The sequence below is a fragment of the Ictidomys tridecemlineatus genome, chromosome 3 (assembly GCF_052094955.1).
Source record: "Ictidomys tridecemlineatus isolate mIctTri1 chromosome 3, mIctTri1.hap1, whole genome shotgun sequence".
In the NCBI taxonomy this organism is placed as follows: domain Eukaryota; kingdom Metazoa; phylum Chordata; class Mammalia; order Rodentia; family Sciuridae; genus Ictidomys; species Ictidomys tridecemlineatus.
The window spans coordinates 52,035,578-52,054,842 of record NC_135479.1 but is presented as its reverse complement, the minus strand read 5'-3'; the positions used below and the strand labels follow the sequence as shown (position 1 = coordinate 52,054,842).

Genomic DNA, 19,265 nt, shown 5'->3' with positions numbered 1-19,265 from the left:
AACTACAAGCTGATCAGTCCTAAATGGCTGAATTCTGTATTTGCATGTGCTCCTGTCTGCTAGACATCTCTTCTGTTTGTCCCAGAGGCACCTCAAACTCAATGCGCTCATAAGCAGATGAATCATCTAGTTCAAAAACTTGGAACACCCCAAGGAGAGCAGCACTAACCTACACCAGAACCAAGTCTTCTCCTTCAGCCTCACCTTCCAACCTCCTACCAGCTCCTTTTGGTTTTGTATTCTAAAGCAAACTTCAGAAATTCTGAAATGTCCAAGGAAAGTGTAGCTTCAGTGTGATGATAAATGGCAACTGACACTTGGCCTAACGCTGAGCTAAAAAGTTGCACACTCCATCTAAAAGGGCCATGGCCACAGGGCTCCTTGCAATTGTGGCATTTGGGAATGTGGCCCCAATGTGGCCATGCTTTCTGATTTTTCAAGAGAAAGTGGATCTTTTTGTAAAATCTCCTGAGTTTTAAGTATTTTTTAAAATTCTTTTTGTAGTTGTAGATGGACAGCATACCTTTATTTTATTTATTTTTATATGTGGTGGTGAGGATCAAACTCAGTGCCTCATACATGCTAGGCAAGTGCTCTGCCACTGAGCTACAGCCCCAGCCCTGAGTTTTAAGTATTAATGACCAATTCTATTGAAAATAATTATTAGGGATTTCTGGATTGCTGGCAGTATTCTGTCCTTGAATAGGGTGGTAGATGCAAGGGCATTTATTTTATAAGACTATTTATTAAACTGAACATACAAATTTTAAGCAGGTCTCTATGTATATGGTATGCTTTATGATAAAAAACATCTTTTACAAGAAAAAAATATTTTAAACAAGATATTTGTAGAAAGTGGCAGGGTACAAAATTAACATAAAAATCAAAGCTCCTGCCGTGGTGTGTAGCATTTGTAGCGGGGCATGCCTGTAATCCCAGCAACTCAGGAGGTAAGGCAGGAGGATCACAAGAATACAGCCAGCCTCAGCAACTTAGTGAGGCCTAAGCAATTTAGCAATACCCCATCTCAAAATAAAAAATAAAAAGGGCTGGGGATATGGCTCAGTGATAAAGACCCTGGGTTCAATCCCTGGTACCAAAAAAAAAAAAAAAAAAAACAAGCTGCCAAGTACAAAAACTGTAACCGGTTAGACATTATCATGTGAGGAAAGAAAATAATGATAATTAAAACAATAATTAGAAGTTATTATACACACCCTAGATACATCAATATATATATTGACTTATGAACAAAAACCAGGTCTTAAAAAGAAAATGCTATTTGGGGATAGAAAAATACTGAAAATCATGAAGATATGCATTAATCTAAAGTTAACCTATAAATTTAATCCAATCTCTATTTTTATAAAAATAGGAACGAAACTATTTTTTAGAACAAAATATATTGGTTCAAATTCTTATGGGAAATAAAGATTAAAAATAGCCAAGGAAATGGAAAAAAAAAGGAGAGTAATGAGGACAATAATTAAAACAGTGTGGATCCTGCACATGACTAGACAGAAACTCTAGACCAGAACAGTGAATTTCAAAATAAGAGATAGATGTGGGAATTTGTTATTATAAAGATAGCAGTTCAATAAAAGAGATTAGGGTGCTGTGGATGTAGCTCAGTGCTAGATCTCTTCCCTAGCATATGTGAGGCCCTCGACTCAGTCCCTGGCACCACGCACCACCACCACCACCACCACCACCACCACCACCACAACAACAACAACAACATAATAATAATAATAAAATAAGTGAAATTAGGTCTATTGGCTAGCAATCTGGAAAAACATACAAAAATTGGGCAGGGGTTGTAACTCAGTGGTAGCCCTTGCCTGGCATTTGTGATGCACTGGGTTCCATCCTCAGTAAAAATAAAAAATTTTAAAAAGGTATTGAGTCCATCTACAACTACAAAAAAATTTTTTTTTAAAAAATACAAAACTCTAGTTGAATCTGTACCTTTCTCCCTAACCAAATAAATTTCAAAAGGATCAAAGATCTAAATGTAAAGAATAAAATCAAAGAATACCTGAAGAATATTAGAACATTTTAAAAATATTTAATAAAATCACTTGACTTAAAAAATCTTTTTAAATAAAATTTCACCATTTAATCACAAAGGATTAAAGAATTTTCAACCTGAAAATATGCTTATAAAACTGCACTCTGAATATTACTGAAATATTACTTGGAAAGAATATTGAGGTGAAAATTCCAGAATATTTTTTTTGTCTGTTCTACAGGCAAGCCCTGCAGTAACAATATTGGAAATAATGTCCACTTTAAACTTTGCAAAGGATTATATTTTCATCTTCATTATAGGAAAATAACCTAATGAATGAAATTATTTTCAAGTGTTCATTTATTTGTGATACATGCATTAAGACATTATAGAAAAAATGCTTTTTTTTTTTCACTTTGAAGAACTACACTGAAGTATGCATTCTTTCTGAAACTGTCAAAATTTCTTCAGAGTGAGTAAAACTCTACCAAGTACAAATGACCAATGGATCACCAGACATTTGAGAAAAGCTTCTGAAGTAAAAGTAGAAAGTCGAAATGAAGGAAAATTACTTTCAAACTAGAATTCCAAACCCAGGCAAATGTCTAGTAAATAAAAGGCAGAAAACAGTTGTTAAAACAAACAAACAAAACAGTTATTACCAATCATGCAAAAACTCAAAAAAATTAACTCCTTTTCATTATTGCTTGGAAAGCTACCAAAGGATGCACTCTATCTAAAGGCATAAATCAAAAGACAGAGGAAACAGAACATCAAACAAGGGGGCTGGAGATGTAGATACATGGTAAAGCACTTATTTAGCATAAATGAGGAATTCAATCCCCAGAACCACAGAGGGAAAAAAAAAAAAAAGATCAAACAAGAAAAGAGACTCGGGGAAGTTCCAGGATGACCCCTCCATAACAGACCTTGAAATCAACCAGTCAGACCAAACATAGGAGTGACGGATCAGATCTGAGAAAACTATGCAACAGCACATCTGACATGTCAGATTGCAAGGAAAAATATTATTCAAAGGAATTTTGTTGGTTTGTTTGCAAGAACTGCTAGTGAATAGTGTGCTGACAAAAATAGTAACTATCCATCTCAAAAAGACAAGATAACAGGGACTGGGGTTGTGGCTCAGTGGCAGAGCAATTGCCTTGCACATGTGAGGCCAAGGGTTCAAACCTCAGCACCACATAAAAATAAATAAACAAAAATAAAGATTAAAAAAAAAAAGACAAGATAGCATGTAAACAAGGAAAGAACTACAGGAACCTCCATTTACAGCCATGTGGGAAATGTTTCAAGGCCACCAGTGGAGGCCTGAAACTACAGCTATGCATACTATACTATATTTTTTTGTTACACATCAATACATACCTACGATAAAGTTTAATTTATAAATTAGGCACAGTAAGAAATTAATAATAAACTGGGCGCATAATCCCAGTGGCTCAGGAGCAAAAGGATTGCAAGTTGAAGGATAGCCTCAGCAAACTTAGTTAGGCCTTAAGTAACTTGGAGAGACCCTATCTCTAAATTTAAATAAATAAATAAATAAATAAATAAATAAAAGGGCTGATGATATGGCTACACCCCGGGTTAAACCCCCAGTATCAAAAGAGAGATTAACAACAATAATAATGAAAGAACAATTATAACTATATACTGTAATAATCATTTTCATTATGTGTGATCTCACTCTCTCAAGTCAAGACTAATTAATATTTTCTGAGCGCTGTTAAGGGGGAACCACTGTGTATCAATATATAATCACTCAGCTCAGCAGTGGACAATAAAATAGAATCATAATAAAATAAACACAGAATATCAATTTAACCAGAAATTGTGTTACAGCTACTGAGGGGCTTGAATATATATGGGCACTTCTAGTAACAAAAGTCTATTCTCATATGTTCTTCAAACTGAGGGCCTTGAATTTGTCCCTGCTCATAAATATCAGGACACACCCACTTGAGTAAGTATACTGGCCAACAATATATCAAAATATTTCTTGATTTTTCTCATCTTGACCCAATTTTCAAAATAACACAAATTATCAAAATTTAATTAGCCAACAGGATAAATTCAGACAATATCTTCCTGAGGTTGAACTGAAAATCCTATAAGGAATCTTTTTTATAATGACATTCAGTCTTTTAGAAATTTGTCAATAAATTTTCAGAATGTAAATTTTATTTTATTTTATTTTAGTTATAGATGGACACAATATTTTAATTTTATTTACTTATTTTTATGTGGTGCTAAGGATCGAATCCAGTGCCTCATACATGCTAGGCAAGCACTCTACCACTGAGCTACAAGTGCAGCCCCAAATTTTATTTTATTGACAAATATAATTTCTCTTTAAAAAAATGCATTTGGGAAATTGTTTTTGCAAAACATTTTATAATATATGCCCAGATATACAGTTAGGTAACAGAGGTAGGACAGGTGAGGCCAGCTGAGCTCAGTGCTGATTAGTCAGAATGAACAGATTAGTGGCGAATGTACTGGATAACAGGGAAAGAAAGAGAGGGAATCCCTCAGAAAAAAAATCAAAGAGGCGTCAGTGTCCCCTCTCCTGCTCTGGGGAAATTCCACTCTGCTATTCAAAGAGTGATAACAGGGTATAGACGACATCTGGAATATGTTTGTGTTAAGTGCCATCTGCAAAGCTGGTCTGGTCATAAAATGTGGTAAAAGCTGATTTGGACCTCAGAGTTCAAATATTTGAGATATAAGGTGGGATAACAAAAGCACTTGTGGCATAAAATAAATACTATTAGGGACTGGAAATCTCCTAGAACTAAAAAAGAGTCAGTCTGAAGACCATCAGGACATTTAAAAAAAAAAATGCTTATTTCAAGATCTTAACCAGACCTTGAACATGAAGAGTAAACCTGATAAAGTTATCTGTGCTCCTGGGGAGTGTTAATAAGGTTTGGAAACTGAAATTCTCTTAGATTTCTTTATAGGCTTAATGAGCCCTAACTTTTCAAAATCCTTCAATACAATCATGTTCTTTCTCATCTATTATTTATGGGATTGAGGCTTATCTTAAAACCACAAAGTATAAAGCATCTTATATCTCTCTAGAAAACAACTGCCAAACAACTGCCTCTATTTGGAAGAAGTGTCTATTATTTGGGTTTCAGACAAACCCTGGTCATAAATATTTGGCCCAAAATTGCCTTGTTAAGCTCTACTATAAAGATTATGCACTGGGTGTGGTAGGGGAAGCCTCTAATCCCAGCCATTCAGGAGGACCAGGCAGGAGAATCGCAAGTTCCAAGACAGGCTCAGCAATTTAGCAAGACCCTGTTTCAAAATAAAATATTTCAAAAAGGGCTGGGAAAGGTATCTCAGAGGTAGAGGTCTCCTGAGTTCAATCCCCAATAGTCCAATACCATAAAAAAGATAAAGATTGTGCAAAAAGTGTTCCAGATCAAAGATTACAGCAGAAATTTTTCCTACCTAAAGGACACTGAAATCAACCTTCCAGAAAGCACAGCACTGGAGAAAGAAGGGGAACAGGTTCAGGAAGCCCAGCAGAAATCCTCTGGCACAGAATCTTGATTGAGAAACCAGGAGGCCAGGTGTGGTGGCGCACGCCTGTAATCCCAGTGACTCAGAAGACTGAGGCAGGAGGATCAGGAGTTCATACCCAGCCTCAGCAATTTAGCAAGGCCCTAAGCAACTAAGCGAGACCCTGTCTCTAATAAAATATATAAATAGGGATGTGACTCGGTGGTTAAGCAACCCCTGGATTCAATCCCTGGTACCAAAAAAAGAAAAAGAAAAGAAAGAAAGAAAGAAACCTGGAAACTACAACTTAGAAAAAGTCCATCAATAGTGGATATGTTGATTAAATTACAACAGAGCCCTACCTTAGAATACTATCAGCCATGAAAGAGTCAAGTAATTCTATACAAACCAAATGGGAAAATTTCACATATATAATAACTTTTTAAAAAATCAAATTGCAAAAATATTTTTAATGGGCTGGGGGTGTAGCTCAGTGGTAGAGTATTTGCTAGCACATGCAAGGTACTGGGTTCCATCCCTAGCACCACAAAAAACCACAACAACAAAAAACTTCTCATAATGTGATCTTATTTTGTGTGTGCAGTACATTTTGTTTTAGTGTTGGTTTGGGGTTTGGTTTTGGTAATTATATGGTCATCATTGGGATTGGGACTGTGTACGGGATTTTTACTTTTTCCTTTACATAACTTTTCTATTTTCCTTTAATAATGAGCATTATTTCAAAATACCTAGTAAAAATTAAAAAGATTAAAGGAAAACAATTATACTAAAACAGGGAATTATATATGTGTGTAATATATATATATATATATATATATATATTTGTATGTGTGTGCGCGCGCGCGCACACACACACACACACACACACACACACACACACGGGCAGAGGAGATAGCTCAGTGGTAGAGTGTTTGCCTAGCACGAACAGGGCCCTGGGTTCAATCTTTAGCATCATACACATATAAACACATAAAACAAAAGTGATTATCTATGTGGAAATTGTTTTTTCTTTCTTCTACTTTCCTTCATTTTGCAAATTTTCTAAAATGGTTGATAATTAATTTTATAATGGATATATTAAATATTTATAAGCAAATATTTTGAAATATTAAATATTTTGATTATACAGAACAAGATGTATATTATGCTACTATTTATATAAAAAGAGGATACTTCTGTGTGGGCATATACAATTATCTCTGGAATGTTTCAAGAGAATCTGGGAATGCAGAGTCTTCAGAGAGAAACTTGATTACTGGGAACAGCAGCAGAGGGAGATTTTTTAGCCTCTACCATCTCATAACCTTTGAATTTTATATTACATGTATGTTAGCCCTTCTAAAATGCCTAAATGTTTTAGAAATTAAAACTGTTATTCCAACAAAATTTGATTGAGGGGTTCTGGTTTTTTTTTTTTTTTGAGGTGCTGAGGATTGAACACAGGGCCTCTCCCATGCCAGATAAGTGCTCTACCACTGAACTCCAGCCTCAACCCTTTTTCCTTTTTTCATTTTTTTAAAAACATTTATTTAGTTGTAGATAAACACATAGTTCCTCTATTTTTATGTATCTTTTTTTCATTTTGATACAGAATCTCACTAAGATGTCCAAGGTGGCCTCAACCTCATGAGTAGCTGGAACTACAAGCCCACACCACCTACTGTGTTCCTAAATGTTTGAAATTAATGTGTTCACCGAATTTTATGAAGCAATTCTTTAAGGGAAAAAAATGCTGATTGATCGTTTATTCTTTGTGAGGACTCCTACATATGTCATCTTGCCTCATGACAACCTCAGAAATGTTTTTTTTTAAGTAAATGAGGGAAACTCAAATTCAGAGAAATTAGGTGGCTTGCCTAAGGCCACATGGCAAAATAGACACGTCACTGCAGAGGTCAGACTCCAAACTGCCTGGGATTGAAGGCTGTACTATAGCCACTCTCACTGGCTGGCCCTGAGGATTAGAAGCAAGGAGCCCCAGCCAGTGTCACAGAGGGCATTTCTCTGCCTCAACTTTTGTTTTTTTTCCCCTCATATCTAAAATGTAAATATCAATCATCAATGTTCAATAAAATTCTATGATTTAAATACAATTTCTTATTTTGTGGGAAAAGGGGCAACTGTTGGACTGTGTGTGCCCACATTCATATTAATCTAAGGGTGTCAAAGTGGCCCCCCAGCACAGTGCCTTCAGGGGTACGAAGCTTGGTGGGAGAATACGTCCTGTAGATTCAATCACATTGTGTGCCTGCAAATGTTATTACCAGGGTAACTCTGGCCTAGTGATCTTTCTCTTCAGAACTTTATCATCAATTTATGAGGCAATTGTCATAGGGTTCTAATTGGCTGTACTTCAAGCCACAGATCACAAAACCAAATCCAGTCCTAATACCCATCACTGTCATAGTCTTATCCCAAACCTCTTACCCTTTCCTTTCTCACACTTTGTTCCTTAACGGCTCCCTCATGTGTGTGGTTTCTGACAGCTCTGTCTTCCTCCCTAATGCTTCACGTCAGCCCTCTTATATGAGGCTCCATGTTGGTTCTGTCACCTCCTTTCTCAACCATAGTATGCATGTCCCCCAGGTTAGGCCTCCTTCAGCTGCCCAGGACAGACACTTACAGTTTCCTCTGGGACTCCATCTCCATACAGGCCTTCTCTAGCAAAGTCCCTTATACATCTGTCCCCAACAAGTAAGGATACTTTATGAGCTAAAGCCAATGCTGGAGCAACAACTTAGGAGTATAAGAAGCAACACTCCTACAGGGCAGAGCTGATAACAAGAGCTTGCCAAAGCCAATCAAATGGAAAGTTATTTCATTCTGATTAGGAAAACCCTGTCACCAGAAGGTCTGCAATCTTGTGGACACATGCCTTACATAGCTTCTTTGTTGTTTTTTCTCTTCTGCATCTCTTGTGGACAGGAAGCCAGCTCCATTCCATCAGTAGGACTGTTGACTTACAGAGTGACAGCTATGCCTCCTCCTTTGCCATCCGCACATTCCCTGGGTCTACCCCAGTTCCCAACACGTGGACGACACTCACTGTATGTTTTTGAATAAATTCATTAATGGACTGGTTAAATCTTTTTAAATTATAGTATGAAAATATCATAATTTTGAAGCTGGGGGAGAGGGCATGATCTTCCAGCCCTATCCATCAATTCTCAGGCAAGTCCAGACCGTGATTCAGTGTTTGAATGACTTAGCTGAGCCATCATGGCCATCTAGTGGCAGAACATCTGTATCACTGGTTTATTAGGTTAGTGTTTTGGTTGGGTTTATCCTTTGTTTTTGTATTTTATGTGTGTGTGTCTGTGTCTGTATGGTGTGTGTTACTAGGGATTGAACTCGGGGACGTCTACCACTGAGCTACATTTCTAGTCCTTTTTATTTGACACAGGGTCTTACTAAGTTGTTCAGGCTGGCTTTAAACTTGCAAGTCCCTGCATCAACCTCCTTAGTTGCTGGGATCATAAGCCCGTGCCTCTACATCTGTCTATTAGATCTATTTTTAAAAGATAAACTGTAAAGTTAAAATTCAGAAGCAATAGCAATCATATTACAGTATGAGAAAGAGAGGGAGACAGAGAAAGAGAGATGAACAGAGAGAGAAATCAAAAGATGGGAGTTAAGTTCTTGGGAGAGTTGAAGAGGAGGACTGGACAAGGATAGGAAGAAGGGATCAGGTTGGGTCCTGTACTTGTCAAAGTTGACATCCAGCATGCCTGCCTTCTCCTGGCTGATTCGTAACAATGGGGTGTCCAGTCGCCGAATGCAGTCCTTGTCCAGCGTGGCTGTCCAGTCTTGGAAGGTTTTTCGAACCAGTTCATCAATGGCCTGAACCATCTGCTGATAGGTATGTACACTCTCCTCTCCAGTCCCAATATGGGGCAGGAAATGGGCACCAGAAAGGCACTGAGTGGGGAGAACAGACAAGGTTGGCTTATTGGCACATTCTCCCAGGAGGAACAACCCCCCAACACCTCCTACACATGTACACTCATGCACACCCACGTGCACTCTCACAAGCACATGCACACCCCAACAATACATGCAAGCCTTACTATGATTTTTTATTGATTCTATTAGGGGAAGACAGAGCCAAACAGGAATGTGAAGGAAGAGACCAAACAACAATGAGAAAGGGAGTCAAAGTGAGAAAAGAAAAACCTAGAGATTCAGCACAAGAGAAAAGTTGAGGAGCCAAAAGTAAATCACAGAAGGTGAAGGATCTAAGAGGTACAAGATTGAAAATGAGTCTCAGCCCTTCTATGCCTCAGTCTTAGCCCGCTCATCTGCAGGCTGCCTTATTTTCTCCCAGAACCAGAATCAATCAGACAATAGCAGGTCAGTACCTAAAGTGTTCACCCTATATTCCCAAAAGGGTTTTAAAGGTTGCTGTTTTTTGTTTGTTTAATTACCTTTTTGATTATTTATTTATTTATTAGTACTTGGGGTTGAACCCAGGGGTGTTTTACCACTGAGCTACATCCCTAGTCCTTGTTATTTTTTATTTTGAGGCAGGTTCTCACTAAGTTATTGAGGTTGACCTCAAACTTACTGTTCTCCTGCCTCAGATTCTCAAATTGCTGAGATAACAGGTGTGAGCCATTGTGCCTGGCTTTGCCTGTTTCTTTGAGCTTATTTTTCCAGACAGACCAGACCCTTTAAGTTCCTCGCCTGTCCAGGTCTCTGGATCACGAAGTTGTAACATCTTTCTCCTCACCCAACTTCCCTGACACTACTACTATCACTATTCTTCCTCTCCACCTTGACATGAAATTCCTAAAATGATCCCTGTTCTACCAGCCGCACCGTACATGCCACCTCTGCAAACCAGACCCATGGCCTGCCTTACTGAACTAAGTCTGCTCCCACCCTGTGCAGCTTAGTCTCTGGTCATGAAAACTCTCTGGGGAACCTCTCTGGACCCATTCCCCATCCTTCCTAGCCCATGGCATAGCCCGCCTACCCTGCCATCTCAATGAGGACAGATTTTGGAAGAGGACAGGCACCTACATTCATGACTCTGTCAATGCGCCGCCGAAGGATCCGCATCCAGTATGCCTGTCCAGAATACTGGGCCATGTAGGGTACCAAGTATGGCCATTTTTTGCTCAGTTCACGGTTCACAAGGGCCAATTCACTGTTGAACAACATGTAGAGATCCACTGCCTTCTTGTCATATGTCCGCTTGATGGCCTAAATGATAATAAGAAACAGGTGCCATGCCCCATGGAGCCAGATTCCCTCAGCCACTTATCCCAGAGGAAAGTGGCCCTACCATGAGAGCTGCACTCGTTAGAGACATGGAAGCCAGGGGAGCAGATGGAAGAAAAGAGGCTCCTGGGATTTAGCTTGTGGGAAAGGGCACAGGTGTGGGCTGCATGGCATCTGTTTTATTTTGTCTTGATTTTGGTGATAATGGGGACGGAACCCAGAGGCACTCTACCACTGACTACATCCCCAGCCTTTTTTATTTTGAGACATGGTCTTGCTAAGTTGTCCAAGATGGCCTTGAACTTGTCATCCACCTGCCTCAGCCTCTTAAGTCACTGGGATTACAGATGCACACCACCACGCCTGGCCCAAATGCCATCTGGAAGGCTAGGGAGGAACTAAGGGAGGCAGAGAGACACTCAAGGCAGGGACAGAAAGGACACACCTCCCGTGCTGCAAGCCTGTGGAAGGTGTCCAGCAGCAGCACCCCGTGCTCCACATCTCGAACCAATTCGAAGGCCGAAGTGATCAAGTTCTGGGTCATCACCTCCAGGTCTTTGATTCCAGCACGAAATCTGCATCATCAGAGAGGCATGTGAAAGTGTGGGGAGTGCCCTCACCTGTTTCCCCAAGTACATCACCCTAGGGAGAATCATATGTTGCTGTGTACTGGAGTTTTCTGCATGCAAGTCATTGACTAAGTGATTTACATCCCTGAATCCTTTCATCCTCTAAACAATGCTACGAGAAAGGTTCTACTATTTATTTTATAGTTGAGGAGTGAGGCCACCAACTAGTAGCATGATTTGCCCAATGTCACATACCTAGATGCGGCAGAACCAAAACTCAGTCCTAAAAGGTGAACCCTGAAGCTGATCAGCCACCTCCCTCCGTGGCACTCTCTTGCGTCTTCCCATCCCTGAGCTGTTCTTCCTTCTACCATCTTCTTTGTACATGCTGCCACTCCACCCATTCTCGTGTCTTCCTGCCTGACCCTGACATCAGCCTGTGAACCACCCACTTATTGTAGTCTTCATGCCAAGAGGTGTTCTTCACATCCAGGATCCCCCCACGAACAGCTCTCAGCACGTGAAGATTTTTATGAAAGATGTCCTCAATTTCCAGCAAGTTTCGTGTAATCTGTGGCCCCTGGGCACCAAAGAAGCAAGGAAGGGGACCTTGATTGCCATCTTCCCAGCGGGCGAAGTGGTACTGACAGTCACAGACCTGAAAAGAAGTCAGCATGATGGTTCCTGCTTTCTTTTCTGAAAAGTGAGTCCTGAGCTCTTTGATTTAGCTTCAAATATCTAGGCACTAGGGAGGACCAACCAGATGTAGGGGGGATGCTGGGATGAATTTGGCCACACAATGACATATGAGATGCTAAAACAGTGGTAACAGGCAAAAGCCAAAAAGAATGTGGTGGTGGGAAAGCACACAGTTTTGCAGAAAGAGCCAAGAGGTAAGTTCTACTTATAGCCACTTAATCAGAACCTCCACCCCATCTGCCCTGGTTCCTAGGGGGAGGGAAGCAGGATTCTCGAGGGCTTTTGATTCTGTTGTTGGCTTTTGATTCGCCTTCCCCACCTTCCCCGACAGTCTTCTCACCTCAATAAGGTCCTTGCAACGCTGCACAAAAGCATCAACCTGAGCAAATATGCTGGTCTGGTCTAGGACCCAGCCCCGACTGGAGAACCTGTGTTAGGAGAAAAATGAACTGAATCAAAAAGCAGAAACACGAGGGATCAATCTGCCCATTCAAAACTAGACTGCAAGCCCTGGTTTCAGAAAATAGAGACCCCGAGAAGCACCTTCCCTGAATCCTGAATCAAAATGTCAAGAACCAGAGAAGAGAAACAGCATCTAAGTTCTAGGAGAAGATTTTTACATACTGAATTTTAGATTGTGGGACCAAAGGTGACTCATGTCTCCTGGAATCAGGAAGGAAAGGTTATGAGAATAAGGAGAACTCAAAGCTTGGAGCTAGAATATCTTGGCTGGATGTAGAAACAGCTAGGTCTACAAAAATATAATCCATAGACTACAAAAAAGTGCTTGTGAAAGAAATTGGAATCTCCCCCTCTGTAGGAATGACAAGGTAGTAATGGTAGGAGAGACCCATCATACTGGGTATGCATCTGTACAGCCCGCAGGTAGTGATCTTTCCAAGCATGGCAACAGGAAATGCAGCCTTGTAAGTCCTCCTTGCTGGAAGAGACATATCCCTCAAAGATTCGGTCCAGGGAAATGGCATGGCAGCACAAGCGGATGATCTCATTGCTCATCTGCAAAAGGGAGCCCAACAGCCTCAATTCCCAGCTTCATTTTCACCCAATCTCTTCAAGCTCCCTCCACCTCCTCCACATTGATTTGTCTCCTGAGACCCATCTCACCCCTGGTCCTCCACCACTGGGTTCCCCACACACTCCTGTCCTTGTGGTCCCTTGTTCTGCCCCTAGTGGTCCTCAGCTCTACAGTCTCACTGACCCAGCAAGTCAGCCAGTGTCCCCACTCCCTCTCTTTAGAGCTATTACTCCAGATGAAATGCACCAGGCCCTGTTCCTCAGGAGCTGTGTTCCTTGATAAATCTGCCTCTGCCCCACCCTAGGAAATGAGGACAATGAGATATTCCCTTCTGCACACCTCAGCAGGTCTGTCCTTTCTGCCTCCCTTTCCTATGCTCATCAACCTTTCTTCTCACAGCCCCTCCTCCTGAGTGAGCTACTTCCATCTGGAAACTGAAGCTCAGCCCAGGCCCCAGCTCTGAGCATCACTAAAGCCAAAATGCAGGTAGAAGACTTGAGTGTCTGTCAAAGATAAGGGCAATTCTTACCACCTTGCCACCAGCACGTCTTCTGCCAGGGAATTCCACCTTCTTCTGAAAGTCTGAGCCCTATCATTTCAGCCATCCTCCTAATCCCCTCCCAAAGGCCCTCTGCATATACACACCTTTCGGAAGAGAGAAGTCAGTCTCTCACGAGTGTTGTAGTGGGGAGAATTGACCCAGATGATGCGGATGAGACTGATTAGATTAGGGAGCTTATTAGATATGTCCTTAGGCCGCATGAAAGCCAATTCCTGATAAGGTTCCTTCAGGATTGACAAGAAGGTCAGGTTCGACTGTGCTTGGCGAGAGCCATCCTGGTAGTAAAGAGAACCCAGGAGGGCATTTATCCACTGGAAAGAGCAAATTTAGAGCATGCATATCATTTCCATCTTTAAAAAAAAAAAAACTTGTAGATGGACCCATACCTTTATTTTATTTAGTTTTATGTGGTGTTGAGGATCTAATCCAGTGCCTCACACATGTCAGGCAAGCGCTCCACCACTGAGCCACAACCCCATTCCCTTCTTATCCATCTTAAACACCTTCTTGACTCACCTCTACCAGGAAGCCCTCCCAGTGAACTGTACCCAGGAGCCATCATTTCAGGTCTTGGCATCCCTCGGGAACAGTTTGCACATATCAACTTTTATTCATTTACAACTTTTGTGAAAATGTTTCAGAATGGGAATTCCTCAAGTTTAGGTCAGCTGTCTACTCCTCTTTGTTCTCCAGTTGAATTCAGAACTCCATACCAAGTGGATATTCCATAGCTGTTGATCCACTATCAGATATCACTCCCATCCCATCGCCCAGTTCCCTTAGCTGCCTTGTTTTCAACCAAGGCTTTAGATTTCTCTTGTTAGTTATGGCTCAATTCTCTTAATATCTAGTTGAAATTTTCACCTGGAAAGAGAGGTCTTTGATCTCTATATCATACTGACCATTTCTTGCATGACCCTACACTAACATAATCAGGTTTTTAATCAGGTTTTTGTATCTTTTTTTTTTTAACAGTACTGGGGATTGAACCCAGGGGTGCTCTACCACTGAGCTACATCCCTATCCCTTTAAAAAATTTGAGACAGAATCTCGCTAAGTTGCTCAAGCTGGCTTTAAGCTTATAATCCTCTGCCTCAGCCTCCCCAGTCACTGGGATTACAGGTGAGCACCACCACACCCAGCTTCAATTTTGTTTTTGAAGTATTTATTTTTAAGTTCTCTTGACTGAACAATACAGGTGTAGTTTTACTAATTCTATTTTTGTAAGTCCTATTTTCTCAGCTGCATTGTAGGGATTAGATTCACAGAGGGTAATCAACATGTAATCAACATGTAGATGTCTCCCTTCCCTATGAGTTCTTTGGGGACCCTGTTCAACTATTCTTATCTTCTCCCACAAGTATGATTCCAAACTGTAGACTGGTCAGTCTGTGTTGATAATTACGTTGGCTCCCCGCTCATAGTCCCTCTTGCCACTCCAACCATTGCCCATTTTTTGCTTTAAGCTCCCATCTACTGATCCACTCACAAACCTGGATCTGCTGGGCCAGTTTGATAAAGGGTGTCAGGTAGGATGACTTGGCAAGGCGCAGGATGGACTCAATGTGTTTGACTCCTGGCTTTACCAGCTGTTTGCTGATACCAGATAAGTCCATGCATCGGTTGCGCCAGAACTCAATCTCTTCCAAAGGTCCTGAGTTTTCTCCTGTCTCCACCGTCTCCTGGGAGCTGAGCACCTCCTTGATCTGCCGGGTCCAGTGGATCATGGAGGCTGCAGGTGAGAACCAAACCACTTGTGTTTCTTTGTGCCTTTGCTCAATTGTGCCCTTCCCTTACCACCCTGCCCACCTAACCCAGCTCCTTGATTAGCATAGGGGCTGCCTCTTCTCTCCTCTGCAATCCCCACTGGACACTGGCAATGCTGGCCACTCACTCTCCAGCCGCTGCACCAGCTCTTTGTCCTTCACCACCACCTCCGGCTGCATGGTCATGGCCTCCGTGGGGATGTAGAGGACAGTGTGCCCCTCCAGTTTGTACCGAGTGTCTAAGGAAAGGACCGTGTGAGTTCAAAGAACGTCAATTTTTGCTGCCCAAGTATCAATCATGATTGATGATTGGTCAGGGGTGGGGTGGGGTGGGAGGGTTGAGAGTTACAGCTGTTTCACATCTGCAGACTCAACCAACCATGGATGGAAAATATTTTTTAAAACTGCATCTGTACTAAACATGTGCAGACTTTCTTTTTTATCATTATTTCCTAAGCAGTACAGTAGAAAACATATTTACATAGCATTTACATTTTATTAGGTATTATAAGTAATCTAGAGATGATTTAAAGTAGGCAAGAGAACGTGTGTAGGTTATATGCAAATACTACACCATTTTACATAAGGGATTTGAACATCCATGAAGTGGAGTATCTGAGGGTGTCCTGGAACCAGTCTCCACAGATACTGAGGGACAAACTACATATGCATTTGAGGACTGCAGGCAGGGGAAATTATGATTCATGCTCTTTTGATATCGAAAAGGGAAATAACAGAATGCAAGAGAAAAAAACTCATTGAGGTATAACAAGACATTGCCATAAAATAATTCCAAAGATCTGTATGGCCCTCCAGAATCTACCATGATGCATGCAAGTCTCCCTCTGCTCCAACACCACCTACATTTCTCCTTACCCCAATTGTATTCTTAGAAATTTTCAATTCTAAGTTCCAACATGTGCGGCCAACCAGTTCTACAGTAGCAAAATGTGTCTGGATTAGAAGGCAGATTTTTTTTCATTATGATAAAATTTATTTATCAGAGACTTATCTTCATTAATCAGTAATATTCAAGATGTCTCTTGCTCTTTTTTTTTTTTTTTTGTACCTGAGATTGAACTCAGGGGCACTTAACCATTGAACCACATCCCCAGCCCTTTTTTTGTATTTTATTTAAAGACAGGGTCTCACTGAGTTGCTTAGGGCCTCATTAAATTGCTGAGGCTGGCTTTGAATTCCCAATCCTCCTGTCTCAGCCTCCCAAGCTGCTGGGATTATAGGCATGTGCCACTGCACCCAGCTTCCCTTGCTCTTTAAGTTAGCAGATTCGTAGTTTTGATTTAGGACACTTAGGCAAAATGCTTCTGTGTGTGTGTGTGTGTGTGTGTGTGTTTCAAGTGCACATGAGTGGGTATACACAGTGAGATTTCCTTTCAAAGATTCTTTTAAGGGCTGGGGATATAGCTCAGTGGTAAAGCACTTGCCTAGTATGAAGTATACCCTGGTTCAGACCCCAGAACCTTAAAAAGCAGATTATTTTAGATGTTGATTTGAATGTCAGTTACAGCTAGCAGTGTAGCTCAATGGTAGAGAACATGTGAGGCCCTCAGTTCAATCCCCAGCTCCACCAAAACAGAAGGAGAAAGAGGAAGAAGAACACTGATTCTGCACCCTTTTCCACTCACTCAGCAAACACAAACTGACCAGGATCCCACCTGCCTCACGAGTCCTACTAAGGAGAAATCAAGCACTCACCTGTCAGACACGCCAAAAACCTGTGCAGATGTGAAGCAAAATGATTTCGAATGCTCTCAGGCCAAGTTACATTTGTAAAAATCTGAGGGGCAAAGACACCAGTGAGCAGCCGGAGCAGGGCTGGGATATAGGAGCCCCGCACTGTCCCAAACTGCACAGTCGCATCAAAGTTCTCCGAAGTGATGGGGACAGGTGCTTGGCGAATGAAGTAGACAATCTGATTCTGGGTCTGCATGAAAGGAGGAATCAGAGTTCAGTCTCCAGGCCCCACCATGATGCCCACCATGATTCAAGAGAAATCTAAGGCTCCCACTGTGAAAGCCTGGCTGAGTTCTTTGTCACTGACCCCTAGTATACCCTGATCCTTCTCCAAATGTGTATAAGGTATTTTCTGTTCTTCTCAGGACGTAATCGATTCAGTACCCATTAATACGGAGAGGAAATGCAGAGTGAGCCTTAAAGGTAGGGACTCTGCATTTTGCCCAACTTGACTCCAGAACCTAGCACAGTGCCTGGCACATAGTTTATGCTCAATAGATGTTTGTTGGGTGGATAGTCCTAGGGACATTGTAGAATGAATGAAGTACTTGGCCCAGTGGAAAAGCAGAAATAAGAAACTTCTAGAAGTAAGAAATAATTGTCTAGGATTTCCCATTTGGGTTGTATATGTTTTCCCCCCAATTTTTTCATTTGTTCTTTGATTTTGCCTATCATGAGTTTTTGCTGCTGCTTGTGTTCAGAAATGCATAACTTTCATTAATTATATCTAAAACATTTCAAATTTAAAGATCTGATGGCTACCTGCATAGGCCATTCCTATCCTAAGGTCAGATTCACTGGTTTGGTTTTTAGTGCTTTTGTAACTACTCTTTATAATTTCTTTAATTTTAAAAACTGAAAATTAAACACAAAGAAGAAATTAATAATTATCCATCCGCCCACCACTCAGAACTACTTCCTGGCATTTTATATTCTTTTGTTTAAATCTTAACGATTATTATTTTTGTTAAAACGATATATGTTAATTATGGAATGACACAGAAGAGCTGGGAGTGCAGCTCAGTGGTGGAACGTGTGCCTAGCACGTACATGCTGGGTTCAGTCCCCCGCACTGCAAAACACACACACACACACACACACACACACACACACACACACACACACACACATAGTCGCGCGCGCGCGTGCGCGCGCGCACACACACACTCTCTCTCTCTCTCTCCCCAAATATAAAAGTAAAAATATCTAAAATTCCACTCCCCAGAAATTAAATATTGTTAGCATTAGGGAAAATATTTTTCAGACATTTTCCTACAGACATAGACAAGTAGAAAATTTAATTGAAAGTTGATTTAAGGGGCTGGGGATGTGGCTCAAGCGGTAGCAAGCTCGCCTGGCATGCGTGCAGCCCAAGTTTGATCCTCAGCACCACATACAAAGATGTTGTGTCCGCCGAAAACTAAAAAAATAAGTATTAAAAATTAAAAAAAAGAAAGTTGATTTAAAATAGGATTGTGCTATTTTAGTTAAAAGTATTGCCAGTTAATTATAATACAATTTAATAGGAAAAAAAAGAAATTGAAGTAGATATAAGGCATTGCTGAGGCTTCAAATAAATATTTTTTCATCCCTAAGAGGTAGTTCTTCCCCAAAGACCAAAAGTTTGTGACAAAGAAAGATTATTAAAGCATTGAGTTTTCTCAGTGCCATTCAATTTTTTGTGTGTGTGCTGGGGATTGAACCCAGAAGGGCTTTACCACTGAGCTACACCCACAGCCCTTTTTTTTTTAAGTTTTTTTTTTAATACTTATTTTTTAGGTGTAGATAGACACAACAGAATGCCTATTGTTACATGGTGCTGAGGATCGAACCCGGGTCCCACCTGTACTAGGCAAGTGCTCTACCGCTGAGCAACAATCCCAGCCCAAGTTTTTTTAATTTATATATTTTTAGTTGAGATAAACACAATATCCCTTCCTTCCTTCCTTCCTTCCTCCCTCCCTCCCTCCCTCCCTCCCTTCCTTCCTTCCTTCCTTCCTTTAATATGATGCTGAAGATTGAACCCAGTCAGGGCCTCACATGGGCTAGGCAAGTGTTCTACCACTGAGCTACAGTCCCAGCCCCAACC

General features: G+C 40.9%; 1 protein-coding gene across 7 annotated transcripts in view; it reads right to left on the bottom strand.

Annotated features, from left to right (window-relative positions):
* Nucleotides 1-19,265, bottom strand: part of Dnah2 (dynein axonemal heavy chain 2) — a 109,514-nt gene that overhangs the window by 75,535 nt on the left and 14,714 nt on the right. For all 7 annotated transcript variants that reach the window (XR_005726477.2, XR_005726476.2, XR_005726475.2 and 4 more), the window contains exons 5-14: nucleotides 17,138-17,366; nucleotides 15,550-15,660; nucleotides 15,149-15,387; nucleotides 13,739-13,930; nucleotides 12,917-13,074; nucleotides 12,398-12,485; nucleotides 11,811-12,016; nucleotides 11,235-11,364; nucleotides 10,589-10,771; nucleotides 9,270-9,484 (exon numbers count right to left, since the gene is read on the bottom strand). Coding sequence is in view for 4 of the 7 variants with exons in the window: in XM_078042819.1 (XP_077898945.1) it covers nucleotides 9,270-9,484; nucleotides 10,589-10,771; nucleotides 11,235-11,364; nucleotides 11,811-12,016; nucleotides 12,398-12,485; nucleotides 12,917-13,074; nucleotides 13,739-13,930; nucleotides 15,149-15,387; nucleotides 15,550-15,660; nucleotides 17,138-17,366 (1,751 nt within the window). In the remaining 3 variants the exon portion in view is untranslated. The remainder of the gene's footprint in view (nucleotides 1-9,269; nucleotides 9,485-10,588; nucleotides 10,772-11,234; nucleotides 11,365-11,810; nucleotides 12,017-12,397; nucleotides 12,486-12,916; nucleotides 13,075-13,738; nucleotides 13,931-15,148; nucleotides 15,388-15,549; nucleotides 15,661-17,137; nucleotides 17,367-19,265) is intronic.